We start from the raw sequence: 23,086 nt of genomic DNA on the forward strand, positions 1-23,086 counted from the left end.
CTCGAACCCGCCGCAGTGGCGATTTCTCGCACTGCGGGTTGGGGGTCACAGCTCTGTCTGCTAGGGCTGGCACGTCGGGACTAGAAGGCGACCGTAGCGCCTAGCCCCCCGTGGCGCATTTTTGCGAGAATGAACCCCCATATTTTGGCGCCCAACGTGGGGCCAGACATGTGACAAATCAAGTGTCTGTGTGTGTACGACGCCGACACATAGACTAGCCATGGCAGTGAGCAGGACTGACCTTTCAATCTCGTCTAATACTGCAGTGGTGATTGCACAACGGCAAGCAAGCAAAACCACCTCAACTCTTCTTATTGCGAGAGATCAGGAGCTGGAGGGGGGGGGGGGGACGCTAGCCACTGTGATCTTGTAATTTTCTGCGAGAGCAGGATGTCATACGACTCCACCGCTTTGCAGCAGGGCGACGCGCACGATGGCGTGATGGGCTTTCTCTCATAGTGTTTTGACTTACCATGCTCTACGGGAGGACGGTCAACGTTGTAGCGTATGTACTTTTGCACACGCACGTTGATGGCATGAGAAGTATTTTACTATCCTTGGTGCCGCGCCCATCAACCAGTTCGTCGCGATGGCTCGCAGCCTCAAAGAAGGGCCCGCCTACCCGGCTTCTTCGAGTTTAATTGGGGACGTTTTATTTGCATCAGTGCAGTGGGGAGCCTAGTCAGCCTTAAGGGAGCTTTAGGAAAGCGGTAGGATCCTGTTTTTTATTTCGTCGACTAGTGTTGGACGGGCTCTGGGAGCCGAGCGGCGCGGCCACGGCGCATATAACGGCACACCGGTATTGCTGCCTGTGCGGGCGCTACACAGCTTGTATTGCTGTGAGCGTGTTGGATCCCTGCCGGCTGTACTCCGAAACCACCTAGCGCATTCTTTTTCCCCACGCAAAGGATACACATGAGTCCTTCGAGGTTGGTCACGCTACGCTTATACGAGCTATATCGCACGATGTGTGCATCGCTGAGCATGCGAGCGGCCCTAAGACTTTTCTTCAAGTTGTGTCATTTCACTGCCTAGTGATGTGCATGGTGACGTCGAATGGGTAGAACTTGTTCTATAAGTTCGCAACAACGCCACGGTTGCTGCGTTGGGCACACGCCGACGCGCGACAGAGCTGCAAGCAAAGATGGCGGAGCTAGACTTTACACAAAGCGCACCGCAATTCGAGCCCCACTGCGGGGCCCGAGGAGGACGCACTCCCCCACCAGCAGGCAGCTGCAGTGAGAGGCAAGGCTTGGGATTTTGAGCATCGCGCCTCGTTACGACTTGCGCCTACGGCAGACGTAACTCTGACCAACGCGCAGGGAGTAAATTCTTGCGCTGAATATAGATGGGACACTCTGTCGATATTCGGCGCATTTTACTTCCGGAGCAAGCATGCGCTTTCTCTTGGAAAAGATCGAGCAGGGGTAGACTTGAAAAGGAAAAAAATCTAACTGCGGAAAAGACAGCATTGCAGCCAGCAAGGAGGGGAGCCGGCGGAGGCCACGACAACCGTTGCAGCAGCGAGGGGTAAGCTGTCCAAGGAGTGGCCGCGTTCCTGCACCCAGGGCATGCTGTCACCGTCAACCAGGCCAAGACAAACGGTTTCCGGTCGGCTACGGAGCGAGCCAGCCGGAGTTCGTGGAACGGGCCCATGCGTCTAGCACGACAAAAGCTGCAGCAAAGGGACCGCCTCGACACCGTTCAGTGCTCGCGGCCGTGGCTTCACCAGCGGGAGCAGCATGGTACCCCGTTGCCCTCGCCCTCGGCGGCGTCAATGACGGAGGGAAAAGAGGCCGGCCAGGAGCGAGCGGACGGCCCGCTAAGGGGGGCCTGCAGCACGCTACGCAACGCGAAGACGCAGTTCCTAACCGTTCCCCGCTAAGCTGCCGTGGCTGACCAAGAATGAATGCAGAGGCCCAGCTGCGGCCATCGATATTTCCGTGCTTGGCTGACTAACGGTGAGGAAGCGGGACCTGTAGCCGCCGCACGTGTGCCCCCAGCTCCAAGGTCGTCTCCTGTGGTCGTCGGCCTTGCCTCCCCCCTCCGACACCTGTGGCTGTGAGCTGTCTGCAACTTTTTATATATTGGCACTTTTCTCTGGGTTTAAACTGTTTTCTCTGTGCAGTAAGCTGGCCCCCTCGGTATATCCCTCGGTGAACATGACTACTTTTAGCTGTATTTAAGGAAGGGGGGATGTGGGGATTCACAATCCCCTTCCTCAATTATAACGCCCGCGCGTAATTAACAGGCGTGATTACGCGCGCTGGCAGAGAGGTTGGCGGAGGAGAGGGCATGCTGGCCATTCCCCGCCGCCTCCCGGGTCCTGCGGCGACGCTGCCGCGGGCTTCCCTCTTTCCTGCCGCCGTTACCGGGAGACCTCCTCTCTCGTTCCGTGTCGAGGAGCGCGACTGTAGCAACTCGCTCGGGGTTCTTTGGCGAATGGGCGCGCACGTGCGCAGTTCATGATTTCTGCCGACGAGATCACCGCCGTCACCGAGAATCGCCCATTGACTGTAGGCACTTACCGCAACGGGATGTGAGCGAGAAGCCGTGTCAGGTGAGAAGACTCTTCCTCTCACCTCCCTGGAGCGCTTCCCCATTAGGTGGTTTTTATTTCACCCCCATACGCGGCGTTCGCTCGCTACACTGCGGTTGTATTTGTGTGCTGTCGACTTGCCGTGTACAACTGCTCGGGCAAATTAAAGCTTGTTCGAGTACGCAACTCGTGTTTGTCCCCTCTGACCCGAACCCGCCGCAGTGGCGATTTCTCGCACCGCGGGTTGTGGGTCACAGCTCGTGCCAGCCCTAGCAGACAGTCGGGGCTAGAAGGCGACCGTAGCGCCTAGTCCCCCGTGGCGCATTCTTGCGAGAATGAACCCCCATAACATGAACCAACCTCGGTGCATGTGCACCATGCGGCACCTGGCACGAAGTGCACACAACTTTTACTGATCACGATTCAAGTCTGCATGCATCATAACTCATGCACGTGCTTACTTGTTAGACATGGTTTGAATTGCACATCGCCATTTCTTTGGCGAACACAAGCACCGTTCTCGTTGACGAGTGGAATGAAGGGTCGCTTCAGTTTTTTCACAACACGCAAGCTGACGACTTCTTTCATGCGGCTGCTGCAGCCGCACCATTTCGGCAGTGACCGCTGAGGTGGTGCACAGTTTTGATGAACTTTCGTGAACTCGACCTGCACGATGTCTGCACTTTTGAAAGGAACGGTGTTAGGCAGAGAGAGGGTGCCTTATTGCATCCCTAAAACAAATGGCGAAGTGCAGCACCACAAGAACCAGTTACGTAGTGCAGGTGAATCGAACGGAGCTTAGATGCACAAGATGGCTGTACGGCTGTGGTGGTGCGAAATTCAAATTACGAATCTTTTTATTACTGGGGGTCGAACCACAGTGGCGTGGTTACGAAAGAGAACCATTGAACCACAATGGCGGGTAACCATGTACGCCGTGTTTGTCCATGTCATACGACCTTGACCTTCAGGTGGCCTTCAACATAATTTTTTTAGCTGTTTGCAGTGATGTCACATTGACGTACTGTGGAGGTTGATCGCATGGTGCAGTGCATTTATAAAAGCTCAGGTGTATCGGTGGTTCCATTCATATCAGCCATGGAAGAAGAGCACACCAGTACATCGAGACATCCAACATACAGAAGCGAGTGTTGGAAATGTCAGGCCTCCTCTGATTACACAGTAGATGTTGCGCATCGTTAGCTGCTCTTGCTAAAAATAACACAACCATTCTAGAAAAGCTGCTGAGACGCCTGAGCAGCGAGAAGCCAGATTGGCGGCAGAGCTTTCACTTGTAAACGTAAATTGTAGGGTGTGCTAATATTCAGAATTTTGAATACAAACCGAATATGTTTGTAATTCGATTCGTATCGAAAAAAATTGATGTTTGAAATTTTTCTAATATTCGAAAATTACCGAATATACCGAAAATTTTCGAATTCACCGTTGCTTTACCACACTGTGCTCTTCACCACTGTGCTCGACCACATAGACTGTGCAGTAAGGAAACCTGAAAGTGTGGTGGGGTCGTTTTGTAAAAAGGGCCTTCCCTACGAAACCAGGAAAAAAAAAAAAAAGTCATCCTCACTTCAGTTTCAGTTTGTTCATCAGATAAAATTACTGTTATGCAAATAGTTTTCGACACTATTTTTCAATCTCATTCAGTAGTTCCAGCTTTCACTAAACCGCACATTTTTTCTGGTCCCTTTAAGGTCGAATTAGCGACAGCTTGCTGTATTCAGCATTGATATGACTAAGACAGCTCCATTCTGTTTCTTCCAGGTTATCGTGTACAAAAAACAATAGTATACGGAATCCTGTATAAAATTTGTGCAATTTCATTCAATTCTAGTTCATTTCAAAATACCAGGTGAATTCTCCGCTGATCAGATATTTGATATTCAAAGGCATTTTTGCCATGTTCGAAAATTTCAGTATTTGTTTACCTCTAGTAAATTAGTTTATAGGAAAGGAAAGGCAGAGCATTTCTGACATTTCTTGGTGGGCGCCTGAGTCACCTGCACTTTATTTATTTTATTTATTTATTTACAGAATACTGCAGGCCCTTGAGGGCCCTTGCAGGGGAAGGGAGGAAGATGGGAGTGTTGGAGTGAAAGAAAGATAAGCTAGTGGAGGGCTGTGTAATGATTTCGTCCATCTGCGGAACTTTAATGTGCACCGACATCTTTGTGTTAACCTACGCTAAAATGTGGCCACCGCTGTGGCCACCGCTGTCGGGTTCAAACCCAGACACTCCAGTTCAGTAGCCGATTGTCTGAACCACTGAACCACTCTGTCGGGCGTTCTTGCTTGTTATAACATGCTCAGGGGTGCAACAGCTGCGCCAACTGCACCATTTTGATACAGCTGCGTATTACTGCGCCATAAGCACGAAATTCATTAAATGTGCGCCACATTGCACCAGAATGCCCCGACTAGCCACAGAAGTTGGCCATACTCAGAGACAATATGCTGTGGTCGTGATCGTCATGCCATTATAATGCCTACTCATTATTTTTCTCCTGCATCCATGTGCTTCTTCCGCTCTTCGAGCATGCTGAACCGTTGCGGTTTGAGGATGCTTCACTGCACAGGTAACGGTCCGTGCGGTGAAGCATCCCCATAAAACAACGTGGCCGTTTGTAACGAGGCACCACTTATACTGCGTCGCGCTGCAAAAAGGGCCGTGGTGGTGCTGGTGATTTTGGAGCAGTACTTCTACGCTTTGTTTTAAGCACCGCATGCTTCTAATGGATATATATTTAGTTTCTTTTTATGCATCTGTTGGAGGTTTTCCATTGTTTGTTGGGCCATTCATGTATAGCAGGGTGTTTTTGTGCTGTCTCATCGATAGGCTCACTTTCCCGTCGTCAGATAGAGGTGCATCAGCTATGGCTTCTGTGTTTGATTATATTTTCAGGTGGAGGAGGTAATTTTTTTTTTTTGGGGGGGGGGGGGGGGGGGCGGTTTGGGGTCGGGGTCGGCAGGTCAGAAAACACGCAACAGCCTTACATTTTGAATTTCATAATGCCGCAGTGGAACCCAAAACTGCCAAAATTAACATTTACAGATGCTAGAACATTGAAATACTATAATGTCTGCACTGTGCATGAAATGTATAATCTAATATGCCGAGTCATTGCCAGTCCCTAGAAAGCATAAATCACAGGCCGAAGGAGCGCTCGCTCAAGTTTTCTCTGCTAACGACTTGCTTGCTTATTTGCTTTTGAATCAACATTTTTTTTTTTTTTTTTTTTTTTTTTGTACTGTGCTCGTTTCTGGCCTTTTGTGCATGGGCTGATCGTAGTCACGGCTTAGAATTGAGCTCTTTTGGAGCTGCCGTCGCACAACACCAGCTGTGGATTTCGCAGACATTAAAACATAGTTTTGTGAGTCTTGTGAGCAAGATAAGGTCCCATGATTGAGATTGTCAAACCGTGGTAGAAGCAAAAAAAAAAAAAATGAAACTCATATTCTCAAGCTTTTTGTATATTTTCCGACCCCGAAGTTTTAAAAATTTGCCTTCTCGGTTTTATGGCTCACATTCTATTCCTTTTTTTTTTAGTTGATACCATGCCTTGTGATACAAAATGCTTATTTACAAGAATAGGTACACGCCGGATTCCAAAAGGAAATATGTCAGAGCCACTGATAGGTGGCCCCTGCTAGATTTCTTCTGGATCTCATTCATACGGTCCAATATTCACACCTCTTCATTCCTTGGTGCCGAAAGTAAGGTTTCTTCCCTGTTTAACGGCTCCAAGATTTGGATTTGTGCTGCAAAGTGTGGTTGTTGTTTTTTTTTTTTTTTTTTTTTTTTTTCGTATGAGCTGCTCCAAATATGGATTTTACTGCTCCAAAACTAAGATTTTGCTGCTCCAAAAATTGCTACAAATTCAATTTCACCTGTTACACCCCTGCATGCTTTAAGTAGGGTTAAACCTCCTAAGTTTTTTTTTTCCCCAAGTAATGGCATGAAAAGACCTTGCACAAGGGTGCTCATAATAACATATAAAAATAATTTCAAACTCTGATATCTCTTTGGCACTACGCAGGCTCGAATTGCAATTGAGCGCAATGTTATTAAAAAACACTTAGCAGCACAAGATAGCTAGTTGTGTCTAATGGCATTCAGCTCGACAGCTTATGAAATGCTTTTGTAGCAAGGCTGTTGCATAGCCCATGAGGTTCATCTGCTTGATGTGCTCACAGGTTTATCTGGTTGTGTTGGGAGTTTCATGATTGACTGCACAAGCAGGGCAAGCAGTAGTGGCTATGTTCAGGATTGTGAATATGTTCTTCCTGTCATTCTTTCACAAACTAGAGGTGAGGCCATAGAAATCTTTGGGAAATATTTAGGTAGTATTTAGTGATGGTGTGTACAACTCGGTGCTGCCACTTTTGTTCCATTTATTCACAAAGGAAGTGGACGGCGCAGATCAGCAATTTATTGCATGGCGTACGTCGACTCTCTCCTGAATTGATATGTGCCAAGATTTACTATACTATGCTTACACTGTGGTATGTGATCTAAATAGCAGTAGCTGGTGTGCACTCTCATATAGGGCTAGCTTTCCTCAGCAACTATATGCCTGCGGCAGTGGACCTCCCCATCACCCTTTGCTTGCTTTTTGCTGTCCTGGCATGCACAACCCTCACTAGTCTTTGTGGCACCTCTCCTCACAACCTCTTCCTTTCGTCTCCCCCTCCTCCTTTTCAGCTCATAACATTGGCTATTCTCTCCCTCACTCACTCGCCAGCAGCCCAGGTTGTGTTAAGCGATGCAGACAAGGCAGGCGCGTGTGTAAAGGAGTGTCGGCGTAAAAAGTTTTGATTCTTGTTAGCAGTTGTTTTGGAGCAGTGTTCTTGGCAGCTATTCCCATCGTCATTGCACAGAAGCTGCTCTGCACTTGTTTTACTGTACTTTACACAGTGCTAAAACTCTGACAGTGTTTAATGGAAGCAGTTGGTGCATGTTAGCTGGCAACATTGTAGCTCCCTCTGAGACGGTTCCGTTGTAGTGTAGCCACCCATGAATTACAATTGCATTAAGAGAAGCTGCAGTTGATGGTAAGAATCATGTTGTCCCCTTGCCAGAGTCTGTGTGTTGCACTGAAGCTTCGGAATTTGCTATCACCTGTCTGGGAGTGTGACACACAGGTGAGGCAGTTAGCTATCCTTTTCGCAACTGCATCATAGTTGCTCAGTTCATGATTTAATGTACTTGCCTTGGTTCTGAAGCAGTAGTGCTGCAAAAAGTGAATAGAAAGGTGCTGTTAGCAAATTTCCGCTTGCTGTCAGGGTTGATACATCTATCATGCCACACTCCTTATGTTATTGCATTGAAAAAAGCTTCAGTCATTATTGTGACAGTTAATTTCTTTCACTTTTCTTTGGTTTTGTATGTTTTAATTTTTTCAGGCACTGAAGAGATGCCTCTGTCATTGCTGTGTGTAAACCTAAGCTGCGTGATAGCCTGTTCTTCATAACTATGTAAGATGCAGTCTGCAGTGACTGCTCCACAGAATTTCTCTGTTTCAGAAAAAAAAGTTGTCTATTGTTAAAAAGTCTTTTCGTTATCTAGACAGAAAGCTAGGCATGAGGTGAAATTGTAAGCCGAAGGATTTTTATATCTCCAGGTTGTCTTGTCCTCTTGTATGCTTTTTATGTATGCATGTACCTTAAGTGAGTTTGCATGATCATAGTTTGTTAAAAGCTTAATTAAGAATGTATGTCATGTACAACTAGCTGTCCTCTTTTTGTATATTTTGTGTTTTCTGTATAGGTTGCCACTGCTTGCAAAACATTTCTGGGACTTAGTCAAGGCCCCCGGTCGGACCTTTTAGCCCAGGGAATGTTGAAATGTACAACCGGAGAAATAAACTGATTTGAATGTGAAATACTATAGTCAAACATCGAAAAGCAGATTTTTTGCTGTTGGGATTGGTCAGTAGAGTGAAACAGGATGCCATAGACCATGTCAGTTCAGTTCTGTCGTTCAGTCGTGTCCGACTCTTAGTGACTCTATGGACCATGTCACGCCACGCTTTCCAGTCTCTCACTATCTTCACAACATCACATAACTTATCTGCAGTGCCTCGAGGATGCCATCTAACCATCGCGTTCGCTGCCTACCCCTTCCCCGGCGACCCTCAACCTTTCCCAACATCAAATCTTTCTCCAGCGACTCCTCTCTTCTCATCAGATGACCAAAGTAGCTGAGCTTTAACTTTAGAATTTGACCCTCCAATGAGCACTCAGGGTTTATGGTCGACAATATCGACTGATTTGATCTTCTGGCTCTCCAAGGAGCTCTCAAGAGTCTCCGCCAGCACCACAATTCAAACGCGTCAATTCTTCGGCGGTCAGCCTTCTTCACAGTCTAACTCTCGCATCCATACATTACAACTGGAAAGATCATAGCACAAGTTATACGGATCTTGGTTGGCAGACTAATGTCTCTGCTCTTTACTAGGTGGTCAAGGCTAACCATGGCTCTCTTTCCCAGAAACAGGCATCTCCTAATTTCATGGCTGCAGTCTCCTTCAGGGGTAATCTTGGAGCCCAAGAAATGAAAATCTGTCGCAGCTTCCACTTCTTGTCCCTTGATGCTCCAGGACTTGATAGGGCAAGACGCCATGATCTTTGTCTTTTTAATGTTCAGTTTAAGCCCAAACTTCTCACTCTCTTCTTGTATGTGCATCAGATGCCTCTTGAGTTCCACTTCACTTTCTGCCATTAAAGTGGCATCATCCGCATATCTAAGGTTGTTGATACGTTTTCCAGCAATCTTCACTCCAGCTGAAGACTCGTCCAGACCGACCTTCCTCATGATGCACTCTGCATATAGGTTAAATAGGCAGGGCGACAGTATGCAGCCTTGCCTCACTCCTTTCTCAATCGGAAACCAATCAGTAAGACCATGCCCAGTTCTGACTGTGGCCTGTTGCCCTTCATACAGGTTCCTGAGGAGACAGATGAGGTGAACTGGAATTCCCATCTCTTGGAGAACTTGCCACAATCTGCTGTGATCTACGCAGTCAAACACTTTCGCATAATCAATAAAGCAGAAGTAGATAGGTTTCTGGAACTCTCTTGCTTTTTCCATGATCCAGCGAAGGTTGGCAATCTGGTCTCTAGTTCCTCTGCCCTTGCGAAACCCAGCTTGCACGTCCGGAAGCTCCCGATCCACATACTGCTGCAGCCTACCTTGGAGGATTTTCAACATCACCTTGCTAGCATGCGAAATAAGCGCGATCGTGCGGTAGTTAGAACAATCTTTGGCGCTGCCTTGCATTGGAATGGGGGATGTAAACTGACCTCCTCCAGTCCTGTGGCCACTGCAGGGTTGTCCAAATCTTCTGACATAATGTATGCAGAGTGTTAACAGCGTCATTGTTCAGGTTTTGAAGCAACTCAGCTGGAATGCCATCAATTCCGCTAGCTTTGTTCTCAGAAAGGCTGGCTAAGGCCCATTCAACTTCACTCTTCAGGATGCCCGGCTCGAGATCAGTAATCACAACCGTCTTATGTTGGGTTTGCACATCCGGGTCCTGCTTGTACAGTTCTTCTGTGTATTCCTGCCACCTCTTCTTTATCTCTGAGGCTTCAGTGAGGTCCTTGCCTCGTTTGTCCTTTATCACGCCCAGCTTAGCACAGAAGCTTCCTTTGATATCTTTGATTGTCTTATACAGAGCTCTTGTGTTGCTTAATTGGCTGTTGTCCTCAACTGCTTGTTACTGTATGTTCAGGAAGGCATTCTTATCTCTCCTTGCTATTTTCTGAAAATCCGCATTGAGAACCTTGTATCTTTCTCTTTCCCCCATAACTTTTGCCATCCTCCTTTCCTCAGCTATTTGCAAAGCCTCTTCAGATAACCAGTTTGCTTTCTTGCATTTCTTTTGCTTTGGAACTACCTTAGTTGCAACTTCTTGTATTATATCACGAACATCAGTCCACATCTCTTCAGGCTCTCTGTCTTCTAGATCTAATTATTGAAATCGATTTCTCACTTCCACAGCATATTCTGATGGAATTTGATCCAGATCATACCTGAAAGGCCTTCTAGATTTCTGCGTTTTCCTCAATCGAAGCTTAAATTTGGCAACAAGAAGCTGATGATCGGTGCCACAATCGGCCCCAGGCCTTGTTTTTACTGCTTGTATAGCGCTTCTCCATCTCTGCCGGCAAAGAATATAATCGATCTGATTCCTGTACAGACCGTCCGGTGAAGTCCATGTGTACAGGCGTCTCTTGTGCTGTTGAAAATGAGTATTCGCTATGGTCAGGTTGTTTTCTTGACAAAACTCTACTAGCGTCTGCCCAGCTTCATTTGGCTCACCAAGACCGAACTTGCCTGTAATTCCGGATATTTCTTCACTCCCCACCTCAGCATTCCAGTCTCCTATGAGAAAAAGGACGTCTGATGATGGAGTGCGGTCTAAAAGGCATTGCAGGTCCACATAAAATCTCTCAACGTCAGCTTCTTCAGCAGTAGTGGTCGGTGCATAGACTTGGATAACTGTTATGTTGAAAGGGTGACCTTGGATCCGAAGTGAAATCTTCGGTCGTTTTTGGTGTTGTACCCTAGCACTGCTTTGCCCATTCTTCTGTTTACTATGAGAGCGACCCCATTCCTTCTCTTGGATTCGTGTCCACAATAAAAGAGATGATGGTCGCCAGAATTGAATTCTCCCATTCCGGTCCACTTGAGCTCGCTGATAGCCAAGATATCAATGTTCAATCTGTCCATTTTTCGCTTGACGACATCCAGTTTACCTTGCGTCATAGATCTTACATTCCATGTTGCTATGTGATATATCTGCTTGCAACATCGGACTTTCCAGTCGCTTCCCGACACATCCACAACTGAGCGTCCTTTTGGCTTTAGCCCAGCCGCTTCATTTTTCCTGGAGCTACTAGGAATTGCCCTTTGTTCGTCCCCAGTAACATGTGGGACGCCTTCCAACCTGGGGGGCTCGTCTTCCGGCGCCTTATCATTAATGCTATTGTGACTGGCCATAGGGTTTTCTTGGCAGGGAATACTGGAGTGGGTTGCCATTACCTTCTCCAGTAAATCACATTTTGTCAACTCTCTGCCGTGATCTGTCTATCTTGGGTGGCCCTACACAGCAGAGCTCACGACTTCGAGTTTCGCAAGCCCCTCCGCCACGACAAGGCAGTGATCCATGAAGGGGCGTAGACCATGGCTCATTGTTAATAACTGTAGAGCTTTGTTTTTCCCTAGTTGTATCTTACTTTACCAATAACTGTTTCCTCAGTACCTTCCTCCTCCACTTCCTTGTCCCTTTGTATAGTAGGCTTTCGAGCCAGTATGTGCACTATTAAAAGCAAAAGTAACAGACCCCCGTTCCTTCCAAATTCTGATTGGCACCACAGCGCATATGTGCACCACCTGTCACTCCTGGAATCGAGACTGGAGACAGTTTGTGCGTGCGTGCGTGCACAGGTGAAAAACGAAAACGCCCAAATGTCGAGATTTTGGCACTTTTTAAAGGTTCAGGTGGTCAAAATTATTTCGTAGCCCTCCACTGCTGCACACCTTGTCACCTTAGTGTACCTGTCAGACGGGGGGAAAAAAAGCTGTTGGCATTTCTGCACCTCACGTTACTAGTGGCCATGACTGCCAGATGCTGTGTGGGTGCACACCATCGTTTAGACATTCCGCTTGGAAAAATCTATGTTTGCAAAGTACACGAAGACCGAACAGCGTATCGCGAGTGGTAAATAGCTGATTTATGTTGCCTTATGCTGCTTACTGGCTATGTGATGTCCATTGTGGATCCATTCCCCTGTGGCACTTTGCAAACGAAAGAATGCTTAAGAACTTAAGCAAACTGAATATTAAGGGTAAAAAATGGGCACATGATGCCGAGTAGCATACACATATCTAATCTCGCATGCGAAACTACTAGCTGACTGATGCAATGCGCCATAATTTCTAGCAGGCAGAACTACTACTCAGCAAATACAAGATAAGGAAACAACTCACTTTTGTGCCTTTTTTTATGATCTGCATTTTAATTATTAAATCTCAAAAAGCAAGCTTCTTTCCGGCTTCACATCGTGTTCCCAATGAGAAAAACAAAATTGCATGAAGCCAGCATCATCTTCACATTGTTCTCTTGGTGATCCTTAGTTAATTTTCGTGTACAGCAAGGTACAGAGCATTATTTGGGCACCTTATATGTCTATAAATGTCACCTTGCGCATTGCTAATCCCCTATTACCGTATATGCTGCGGTTCCTGGAATCCTTGAACATGTTAGCTCAGTCAACACAACAGGTGGGAAGTTTTTGCATAAGGTCTGTATGTTCAAATACAGTGCAACAATTTTGACATATGACCATAAAAAGGGGGGGAGGGGGATTCATTGTAAAAGTTTTAGTGCTTTCAATTGCAAATAAATTGCTGTTTTATGCTTATCAAGCTCCTTGTTGTTTGGAGGGTGATTTTTGTTACTCTTCTTGGGTATCTCATCTTATATATGTGGAGGGTACCATAGAACTCTGAAATGTCAAACATTGTGACGAGAGATGTGCTTGTTAGCTGCTTTTACTTTGTCTGCAGAGAAGTTCTTGATAGCATACAAGGAATGGTAATCAAGTTATTGTGAAAACATATTGAGGGTACTGTAGTAACTGCATTGGGAGAATGCAAAAGTACTAGCACTGGGAGGGGGGGGGGGGGGGACATTTTTTGTAATTTTTATTTTTACTTCTCAATGCGTTTTTATTTGAGATTTTTATTTCTCTTTTAAAATTTAGTTATTTGTGTGTTATTTTATACCTTGTGATCTTATCTTTTATCTTTATCATTGTCGTCACAATGACTGTATTAATTCCAACTTTATACCCCGACTCTGAACTTATTTCCGGTCATGTGTGCTGATGCCACGTCTGGGGACACAGTTTGATTACAGATTTTGCCAACACATCATAGCCGACCAATTCTTTTGCATTAGTAATTCGTTTACAGGAAAGCATGTTATCTGTCATATTTTCTGAGGACACTTGAACCATATCGTAAGGAAAAGCCGGAGCTGGAACAGGGGTATGTTGGACAGCTACACTGAATTTATAAAGTGGTTTACAGGGAAGGAAAGGTGCAGCATCTGGCTTTTCTCACGTATACAGTTCTGGCTTCAGTTCTTGCGGACACATTTTGGCCTCAGATTTTGGCAACACAGCTTGGCCTATTAACGCTTCTGTAAAAAAAATATGTCAATTCCTTTAGATCTGACCCACTGCCATCTTGGTACAGTTTCTGGTCTGTGCGACTTTATACTAGCTGACTCACAAAAAGCAAACACCACATGAACACCCATTACCAACATTCATTGAGAAGGTGTGAAGTATGGAAATTGCAGTGAATTATGCATATGGCTTTAAAACAGCACTTTGTGTTGGAAGTGCTGTAAAATAAGACAAATGAGCGAAAGTAGGCTGCCTCAGCGAGCATTAGAGTTCACTGCTGAAATCTACACTCCTGAAATATTGTTAGAGCCCTTAGTAGGAGACATAGACCTAGCATAACAGCCGAAACACAACAGGTCTGCTGGGTACACAGACATTTTGAAATCTGCAGCAGCAAAAGATACGTTGCATGTGCACAGCTGCCAGTAGTGCTAAAATACAGCAAGTAAACATACCACATAAAGACTGCATGAAATTTGTACGAGAAAACGGGTGAAAGGGCCTGCTAACAAAAATTGTCTGTTGAATCCAGTCATCAAGGAATGGAAATCTAGTAGCCATCAAGGGCTCTTCATTGAAGTAATTTGATTTCTCGGTCTTCGTGGACGCACTTATTTAATGCACAACTTCATTTTTGCAGAATAAGATGAACTTAAATGCAAGCTGTGTAGAGGTCACCACAAACCATGTCCTAATTTTATATGCAAAACTAAACACTGAAAAGGCATTTCATACAATTTCATGATGAGCACATTTAATTGTACCGCAGTTTATTCTTTGACAAAACTCGCACATCAAAATTTGTTTTCTTTCTTAAAGGAAGCAAAGGTGTTAAAGAAATTATAACATTTCAAAAAAAAAATTTTAGCTCTGTTTCACTGGGCAGACATTAAACCTTCATTTTGGTGTTTGATGGCCTTAGTCATGTATTTGTGATAAAGCACTACACACAAAATGCTTTTTGTGTGTAGTGCTTAACATTAACAATTATGTTTAAAGGAGAATCTGAAACTTTCTGCAACTAGACAGCTCCGTTGTGAACGGGAATTTGTACTCCTATTCCATTCTAAACCTAGGAACATTGTTAACTGCAAAATTAAATTTTGTAATTATGTGATCTCGATTTATGTAAAACGTGTGTAAATAAACTAGGGCATTAAACTGCCTATATTTTCTTTTTTCTTGAACATAAATATTAGCAGTTTTCAGAAATATATTTTGTCATTAGAAACTTTAGAATATGGGGACACCAAAGCCCGGAGCCCATAAAAAATTTGGGGGTGTCGTAATGGGCATATATGGAACCTGGAGCGCTCTTGAGCCTTGTGTTAGTGCCTGAGGTACATGCTATATTTCAAACATTTCGTGCACCCCAAGCCACCTTGCTTTTGGCCATTATGGCAGTGTTCATGGAATCCTGAGCCCAATCACTTCAACACCGATATATAATTGCTGCTACACTGTCTCTCGCACTCATTGCAGTTGAAAGACTCACAAAATTTTGCTTTGTGTAAAGACCACATAGTGCTCTTAACCACATATAGTATCTCCAAAGCCCACCACTATGACATCCTTCATAGCCCATATGTATCTTTGGTATGTTGAACCCTCAAGTTGACTCAGAAATTATTTGAAGATGCATACACTGCAAAATTCCAGTGATAAAGAGCTGAAAACTTTCAGATTCTTCCTGAATCCAAGGAGCTGTTAGGCTTAGTGAATATGTGTTATTTGTTAATTACGGAGCTAAAAGGTCAGAAAGCACACCAGTTTCAAAGAGGTTAGTTTTTCTAGTTCGTGCGGACCACAAATATTGGTGATTCGTTAATAGTTGACTTTTGTTTTTACAGTTTTTTAAATGCAAATATTAATGAAGCTACAAATTGAATTAAATTTGGAGACTTATTGCACTTTCGCTTTTCAACTGAAATGGCATTGCACGTAGGAAACACGGTCTAAAAAAGAAAAAAAAATGGCATTCCTCATTTGTTGTGTTTGGGTTATCGCATGCACTTTCGTACACACCAGGTATACTGAATGGTGCATTTGTGTGACAGCATTTATCCGTGGTTCTTGTTCATGTTCCTCTGGAGAAGAAACCATGATGTGTCTCAAGGTCATCATATTCTGCAGTTGCAACAAATATTTTTTTTTTTTTTTTTTCCAGCTGTTATTGAAACAGGAGAAGACCCTGAAGTCATTCGAGCAAAGTACTTCATCAGAGATGAATTCCTGGTAAGACTTCTCATTTGGTTTTCTTTTTCTTCATTGTAAAACTGCTAAAGAAATATTGTTCCTGATACAGTTGAAGTATCCTTGTTATTTGGCCTAATAATGAAACTGATACCTTCGTCAGGGCAGTTGTGGCAAAGTTGTCGAGGTATTTTCTAATATAGTTCACTGGTTTCTTGTATCCTGTGGCACCCATTTTTTTTTGCTAGAGGTGATGTGCCACAAACCTTGTGTACCAAGGCTTTGATGTCTGAAATTGAACTGGAGTGCTGTGTTATGGCATTCTAAATGTATATTTACGGAAAGAGGTGAGAAGAAAAACTTTCTAGTTCTTTTTATGCCTTGTGCCTGCTTTTTTTTTATTGTATAGTGATCAGAAGCAAATAAAGAATTATAGCATTTTGGAGTGCACCAATGAGATTAGTTAGTGATGAAATCTTTCTCCTCTGGCGAACTGGCATTTAACGGAAATTCTACGAAATCTATGCTAAGTATGGCTTTAGCAAAAAGAGAGCATAATAGAACTATTAAAATCTGATATTAGTTTTGCCCTATCATTAGCCAGACTAACTATACCCACTGAAGGGCAGACCTCTTCCATATTCCTCCAATTCACCCAGCCCTGTGTTAGCTGCATTCATGTGACCCCTGCAACCTTCTTAACCTCATCCACCCACCTAATTTTTTGCCGCCCCCTGCTATGCTTTCCTTCCCTTGGAATCCAATTTTTTACCCTCTTTTTTTGTTACTATTTGCATACCTGCCAAGTTTTACAATTTTATCGTAAAGTGCCCGATTTTCAGTGCTTTCTTACAAGTATCATAGTGTCCACTCTCATTTTACGATTTTTCTCAATCTGTGTGTTGACTAAAAAAAGGTTTCAGGGTTAGACCGAGTAGACGGGCGAAAACGTGAACCCAACTGGTTTTGTACTGCGTGCGCAGTCTCATGATGGGCTGTGTACTCCACGGCACATCTTATTTGTTTGCCACATCTCTTGTCGGCGCCTCTACTCCAATCAGATCATGCCCGTTCAATAAAGTATGACTACATTGTCATCGCAATCATTGACTTTTCAGCTAGCTGTTAGCTAGGCTTCCTATGTTGGCAGCGTAGTTGCTGCGGGTGCAATTGTGAGCTGTCTACAAGAAGTACTTTCAAGTGTTTATGCCCAAATGTTCAGTGGATTTTTTGTGCATACAAAAATATAGCAAAGGTGAAAGGTACGCTTTCCGCACCTACTTACGCTTGATGGGAATATTGTGCATGCCAGTCTGGAAATTCTGCTCCATCTCAGTACGAAGAAGAATAAGGATCGTTGACACCAACGAGAAGATTAGTGGGTATTTTAATTCTGAAGTGGACCAAGCCACTATTCAAGCCGAGCGTGTCTTCGTGGCTTTTCTAATTGAGAAGAAGTAGCCATTCAGGAGAGCATAGACGAGCAGGGCACTCTGTTGCCAGTCTTCAGGACAATTATCATACTTTCAAGTATGATAAGCTCTCAAAAGTTAGGCATTCTCACTCTCCCACGCAGTAATGCAGAGTGTGAAAGAGTGCTTAGCAAAGTCAAGAAGATGTGCACTAGGTTTTGCTCCTCCATGTCTAAAAGGGGCCTAGAACAATTGTTAATTGTCAAATAAAAGGAGTCTGAAGTTTGTCACAACCGGGTGTTCGACAAGGATTTTCTGCGGAAGGCAAAAGCAGTAAACTCTTTAGTACTGTCCCAGCCTTTCACTTCAAATACGTCTTTCTGAAGTTTTGTTTACGTGACTTTTCGGAACTCTAGTTTAGACTGCTCTGTTTTTCATCATTCAAAAGAGATTTTGAGTAATAAAAAAATTTTGGTATTTTTCACCAAATCTTAGTATTTTTGGCATCTTGTATAGTAATTGAGCACTGTGCGGTTGGCAGGTCTGCTATTTGTTACTATCTTTTAGTCGTTGAAGGCTAATTTGTGATAGGGATTCGAATCGACGACATATGTACCTCAGATAAGTGTAGGTGTCCACTGAGAAAAATGACAGGTAGTATTGCACCTTTGTTTTCCCAAAAACAAACTTAAACAAAAAAAGTGTGTATGTGAGTATTCACAGAATAAATGGGCCGTTTTTATGGGTGCTACCTTGTCTACACTTATGACAGATAGTGTCCCCCTATTGTTTTTTGTTTTTTTTTTTTCACATGGTAACACCCTTCCCCTTTTTTTTTTAGACATTGCACTTCCTGCTTTGTATATATATAAATTTATAATTATTCTTAGTAAGTTAGCTCTATATTTATTTAGTTTAGTATTCGTCCCTGCAATTTTTGCTTTTTCGTTAGTGCTTTTGAGCTAAGTGGACTGTATTCTGTCCAACTCTCTCTCTATGGATGTACAGCCATTGTCCATAAAACTCGGACTAATTTTCTTTCTTCTCTAGAACTGATCCTCCAAGACAAGTATTGGTACGTTTGTGTAGCACTATCTTCTAGGGTTTAAAAGGGCTATTTATGTTAATTGTTGCGGTAGCCACTAAATGGCATTACATATCGGAAACTTGTAACATTGGTCGTTGGTGCGTTCTACTGGGAACGATCGTGGATGGGACCAAAGGACATATGTACGTCAGTGTGTATTTCCTGTTTTCACTTGTGTAGACAGAGCGCTAAAATGACACTGGATGATGGAGAGCATGGGGATCATTCAGAACACCATGACAAGGAGCTTGACAGCTGTGGCAAACAATTGTTTTAACTGCTTCCTAGACCTCAAGAAGTGTCGGAAGCTGTTAATAGACTTCAGTGTTGAATGCATTTTTTTATCGCCTTAGTCTGAATTTTTACGGGCAAAGGTTGTGCTAGCAAAGGCTATTGCACATTCACATTGATAATACCAAATTTAGTGACACTAACCATTGGCAACTCTATTGAAGGTAAATTTGAGTTACGATTAGTGCTACTGTAAGGTAGTTTCGTTGGTGCGTTCTACTGGGAACGATCGTGGATGGGACCAAAGGACATATGTACGTCAGTGTGTATTTCCTGTTTTCACTTGTGTAGACAGAGCGCTAAAATGACACTGGATGATGGAGAGCATGGGGATCATTCAGAACACCATGACAAGGAGCTTGACAGCTGTGGCAAACAATTGTTTTAACTGCTTCCTAGACCTCAAGAAGTGTCGGAAGCTGTTAATAGACTTCAGTGTTGAATGCATTTTTTTATCGCCTTAGTCTGAATTTTTACGGGCAAAGGTTGTGCTAGCAAAGGCTATTGCACATTCACATTGATAATACCAAATTTAGTGACACTAACCATTGGCAACTCTATTGAAGGTAAATTTGAGTTACGATTAGTGCTACTGTAAGGTAGTTTAGGGTTCACACACAGAAAAGTATACAGAGTGAGTGAGGTTCCAGATTTTCTTTCCTCTGACTAGTATCTGTGTTCAATTTTTGCAGCTATGTGTTTTCAATCTGCAAAGCCAGAAGTTCATACATACAAGCAGTATTCACATCAGTGATGTATCCCATGCTTGGCAGAGGCGAGCACAAACTACATGCTATAAACCTTGTGGCTTCAGGAAATACTTGCAATTAGGGCATCAGCAGCAGCGAGAAAACCTGCTTTTCTTGCACAAACTATCCTGCTTTTGCTGGGAGTTCTTGGAATATTCCTTCATATTCTTGACAACTTTGCTGGTCATATCCTGCGCAATGCAAGTTGTATCAGAATTGTCTTGTTGCTTTTACTTGACAGTGTAGAAGCTACTATTTCTGCAAATCAGTGATTCTCAAATGAGGATCGCAAAACCCACGCCTGCAAGGAAAAAAAAAATGGATTATTTGTGGACCAGTTTAGCCTTGGCTAAATACCAATTCCAGGATCTGCTCTCAGAACTGCAGCTGCAAACCACACAAGACCGCTTCGGTTGGTCTTGGTCACCGCCTTTCCCTCTTCCCACACCTTCATGAACTACATGTCTCCTCCAGTACCCTACATCCACATATCGCACATTCCGGTTTTTGATTGGCAATGGCGGCTGTGCCATGCAACCTCACCCGGCTGAACTGGGTCGCGAAGCGAGGTCTACTTGTTCGTCTTAGTAGCGTAGCCTCATAGCTTTAGTCCTAGTTTATCGGGCCTTGTTGTTCCTGATGTCGCGAGATGCCTTTGTGCCTGCAATTTTTCAGGAAGGTACAATCTGTCGTGCCCATGAAAGCTGCTTAGGAATTACTTTATCACTTTATCATCTGTACCGTCACGATTACGCTGCCTGTACATGGCAGGAATTGCCTTGAGGAGATTGTTTTTGCTCTTCGCTTTATGAAGCCAACCACCGGCTACGACGTACCATCACGGAGCGTCGCACTTCTTTGCTGATAGCGAATAACATGTGGCGATGTCCGCAGCGCCACCTCTTATCTGTCTCTCCTTTTAATCATAGTTAAACTGTGAGAGTGGCCAGGGTGGTGTGACCCATGGTGATCGTAGAGGGCATCGGACGAACAGCATCGTCCCAGGTTGGTGTCGCCGTGGTCTCCTAACCTAACAAGCATGAATGTCTTGCTTCCGTGTTTTGTGCAACCTTGAGGTGACGTTAAGTTAAGAGCTGTCATCTAGGCACCGAAACGAGAGCGTCCGGGCACCAACGAGATTTAACGAGATGAGTTCTCCACCCTCGTACAGGGCCAGTATACAAACGCTGGTTGCTGCCTGAACAAGTTACAAAAATCATTGTTTCCATCTTGTCAATGTTCTTTGAGGTAGTGCTCAAGCTGGGGGGGGGGGGGGGGGGGGGGGGGGGGTGCATTTAAATATGCTTAATTTTGTCATTTATTTCTAACAATGCCATGCAAAAGGCAAAGGGCCGTTCCAAGGTAGAAGAGTGCTGTGCAGAACAGCGGGCTTTCACCCCGCCCTGGAGGGTGGCACCATGGTCCCATGCCTGTGACCATTTCATGCTTATAGCTCTCGATATGGAAAGGGCAGTAATTTTTTATACCAGTAACGACACACGAATCAATATTTTATATTTAACATCGTGGTCATGATGAATGGCACTAGGTCACCAAGTCCTAACGGTGCGACCCTCCTAAAATGACGCTAGTCTGCAAGCAGTCAGTGCCAGACAAAAGTTGCCATTTCGGTCACATGCTTTCAGAGCCCAGTAACAGGGTGCGTTTCGCACTGTTTTGTTTTTTTGTTTTCTACTTCAAGGGTTTGCTCATGGTCACGAACTGTGGTCGCGACCCCCCTTCCTGTTGCTGCAAGGGGCTCCCTGTCACTTCCACTGGTCCACAAAGGGTCCCCACTTATCTCTGGGAGCTACTGCTCTAGCCTTCATTCCGTTCGGGCTAATTACAGCTGCGGAGGGACTGGTTGGCAACATCATGCAGATCCCTTCCCACTTGGCTTGTCTTTGTGGCTGCTGTTTTGCTAGCTGACACTTGAACTAAACAAACCAGTTACTTCCCTTTTTTTTTTTTTTTTTTTTCTTTTTTTTGGGGAGGGGTCTGCGATGTAGCCAGAATTTCAACTGTCTAAAGCTGAGCTTAGTGGATTCACGCTGTTGGTATCTTCTGCATTGCAGAAAAATTAGGAGACCAGTTACAGCGTTCTATGCTGCCGATGGGTTTTAGTGCACTAAAGGTGCTATATTCAGCCTTGCCTATTTTGGGGGAATATTCAAAAACCTGCTGTATTGCTCTTATTTCATCCTCTTGCACGAATTCTTTCCTTTTTTCAAACCTAGCTGCTTGAAGGCTGACACGAACTTAACAGTGTGGAAATATGTGTAGTTTTCGTGTCTTAGCCATCGTTCTCGTAGCTACAGCCTGCATTTTGGGTGTGCTGCACCATTCATTGTAGCCTCCTCTTGTCCAACTAGACTGTATCTCTCTAGTTCCTTACAGCATTATCAAAGCTACAATTAGTGCAGAGACAACATTGTGACGCTGTGGAATGTAGTGTCAGTATATTGTAACGAAGTGTTCGTAAAAGTGTTCGTAAACCGGTGGCTGCCAAAAAACAAACAAATACAGTTTTTTAGGTTTCGCGGCATTACTCCATTAAAAAAACATTGCCTCAATGTCCCAAAATAAAAAAGCAACTTATATAGAAACATTACAAAGTTTAAACATCACGGATTCTTTAACGCACTTAACAAGGCTTCAGACGAACAACATGTACGATTTCAGGGCGCGCGCATTGCCGTTGTGATGGTGTCGTACCGTCGGGAATGACTTCATAGTTGAGTTATCCGACGCGGCGAAGGATTTTCAACTCTGCCGTAAGCGCCGTTCTCCTGTCCGTGAGGAGCACTTCTGGGGCACCGTGTCGCAAGAGATGTTGTTCGACAAAAAATTTTGCATCTTCTGCAGTGGTACCATTGGGTAGGGCTTTTGCTTCGGTGTAACGAGTAAGGTAGTCAGTGGCCACGATGATCCACCTGTTACCCATAGACGAAGATGGAAAGGGGCCGAGGAGATCCATCCCAATTTGTTGAAAGGGCAGGGTTGAGGGCAGAATTGGGTTTAGTAGTCCTGCTGTTCTGATGGCGGCGTCTTGCGTCGTTGGCACTCACTACACATCTTCACGTAGTGGGCAACTTCGGCAGGCAGTCGCGGCCAGTAGTACTTCTAGATTCGACGCAACGTGCGCGCAAACCCGAGATGGCCTGCTGTGGGCTCATTGTGAAACGTCTGCAGAATTTCCTACCGGAGGTTTTTAGGCACAACAAGAAGCTGCACGGTCCTGTTGGGTGGAAGTTCTTCACGAGGAGGCCATTGCTTATTGCAAACGATGATAAATGTCGCCTGAACACACCAGGAGGGGAAGCGGTCTTTCCTTCTAAGTAATCGGCTGGCGCTTTCAACTCAGGTTCTGATCGCTGTTGTTCTGCGAAACTGCTGGCGCTTACCGGTCCCAAAAAGGAGTCTTCGTCTTCTTCTTTCACCGGCGCCTCAACGGCGGCTCGTGACAAGCAGTCTGCATCGGAGTGTTTGCGGCCTTACTTGTAGACGACTGTGATGTCGAATTCTTGAAGACGTAGGCTCCATCAGGCAAGGTGGCCGGAGGGGTCTTTCAAATTTGCCAGCCAGCAGACCGCGTGGT

General features: G+C 44.7%; 1 protein-coding gene across 2 annotated transcripts in view; it reads left to right on the forward strand.

Moving 5' to 3' along the window:
- Galphas (G protein alpha s subunit) overlaps nucleotides 1-23,086 on the forward strand; it is a 128,858-nt gene that overhangs the window by 81,961 nt on the left and 23,811 nt on the right. For both annotated transcript variants that reach the window (XM_084589916.1, XM_084589917.1), the window contains one exon: nucleotides 15,924-15,991. In XM_084589916.1, the coding sequence (XP_084446042.1) occupies nucleotides 15,924-15,991 (68 nt within the window). The remainder of the gene's footprint in view (nucleotides 1-15,923; nucleotides 15,992-23,086) is intronic.

Source organism: Amblyomma maculatum, chromosome 1, assembly GCF_055883805.1.
Source record: "Amblyomma maculatum isolate TAMU_Amacu chromosome 1, ASM5588380v1, whole genome shotgun sequence".
Classification (NCBI taxonomy): Eukaryota; Metazoa; Arthropoda; class Arachnida; order Ixodida; family Ixodidae; genus Amblyomma; species Amblyomma maculatum.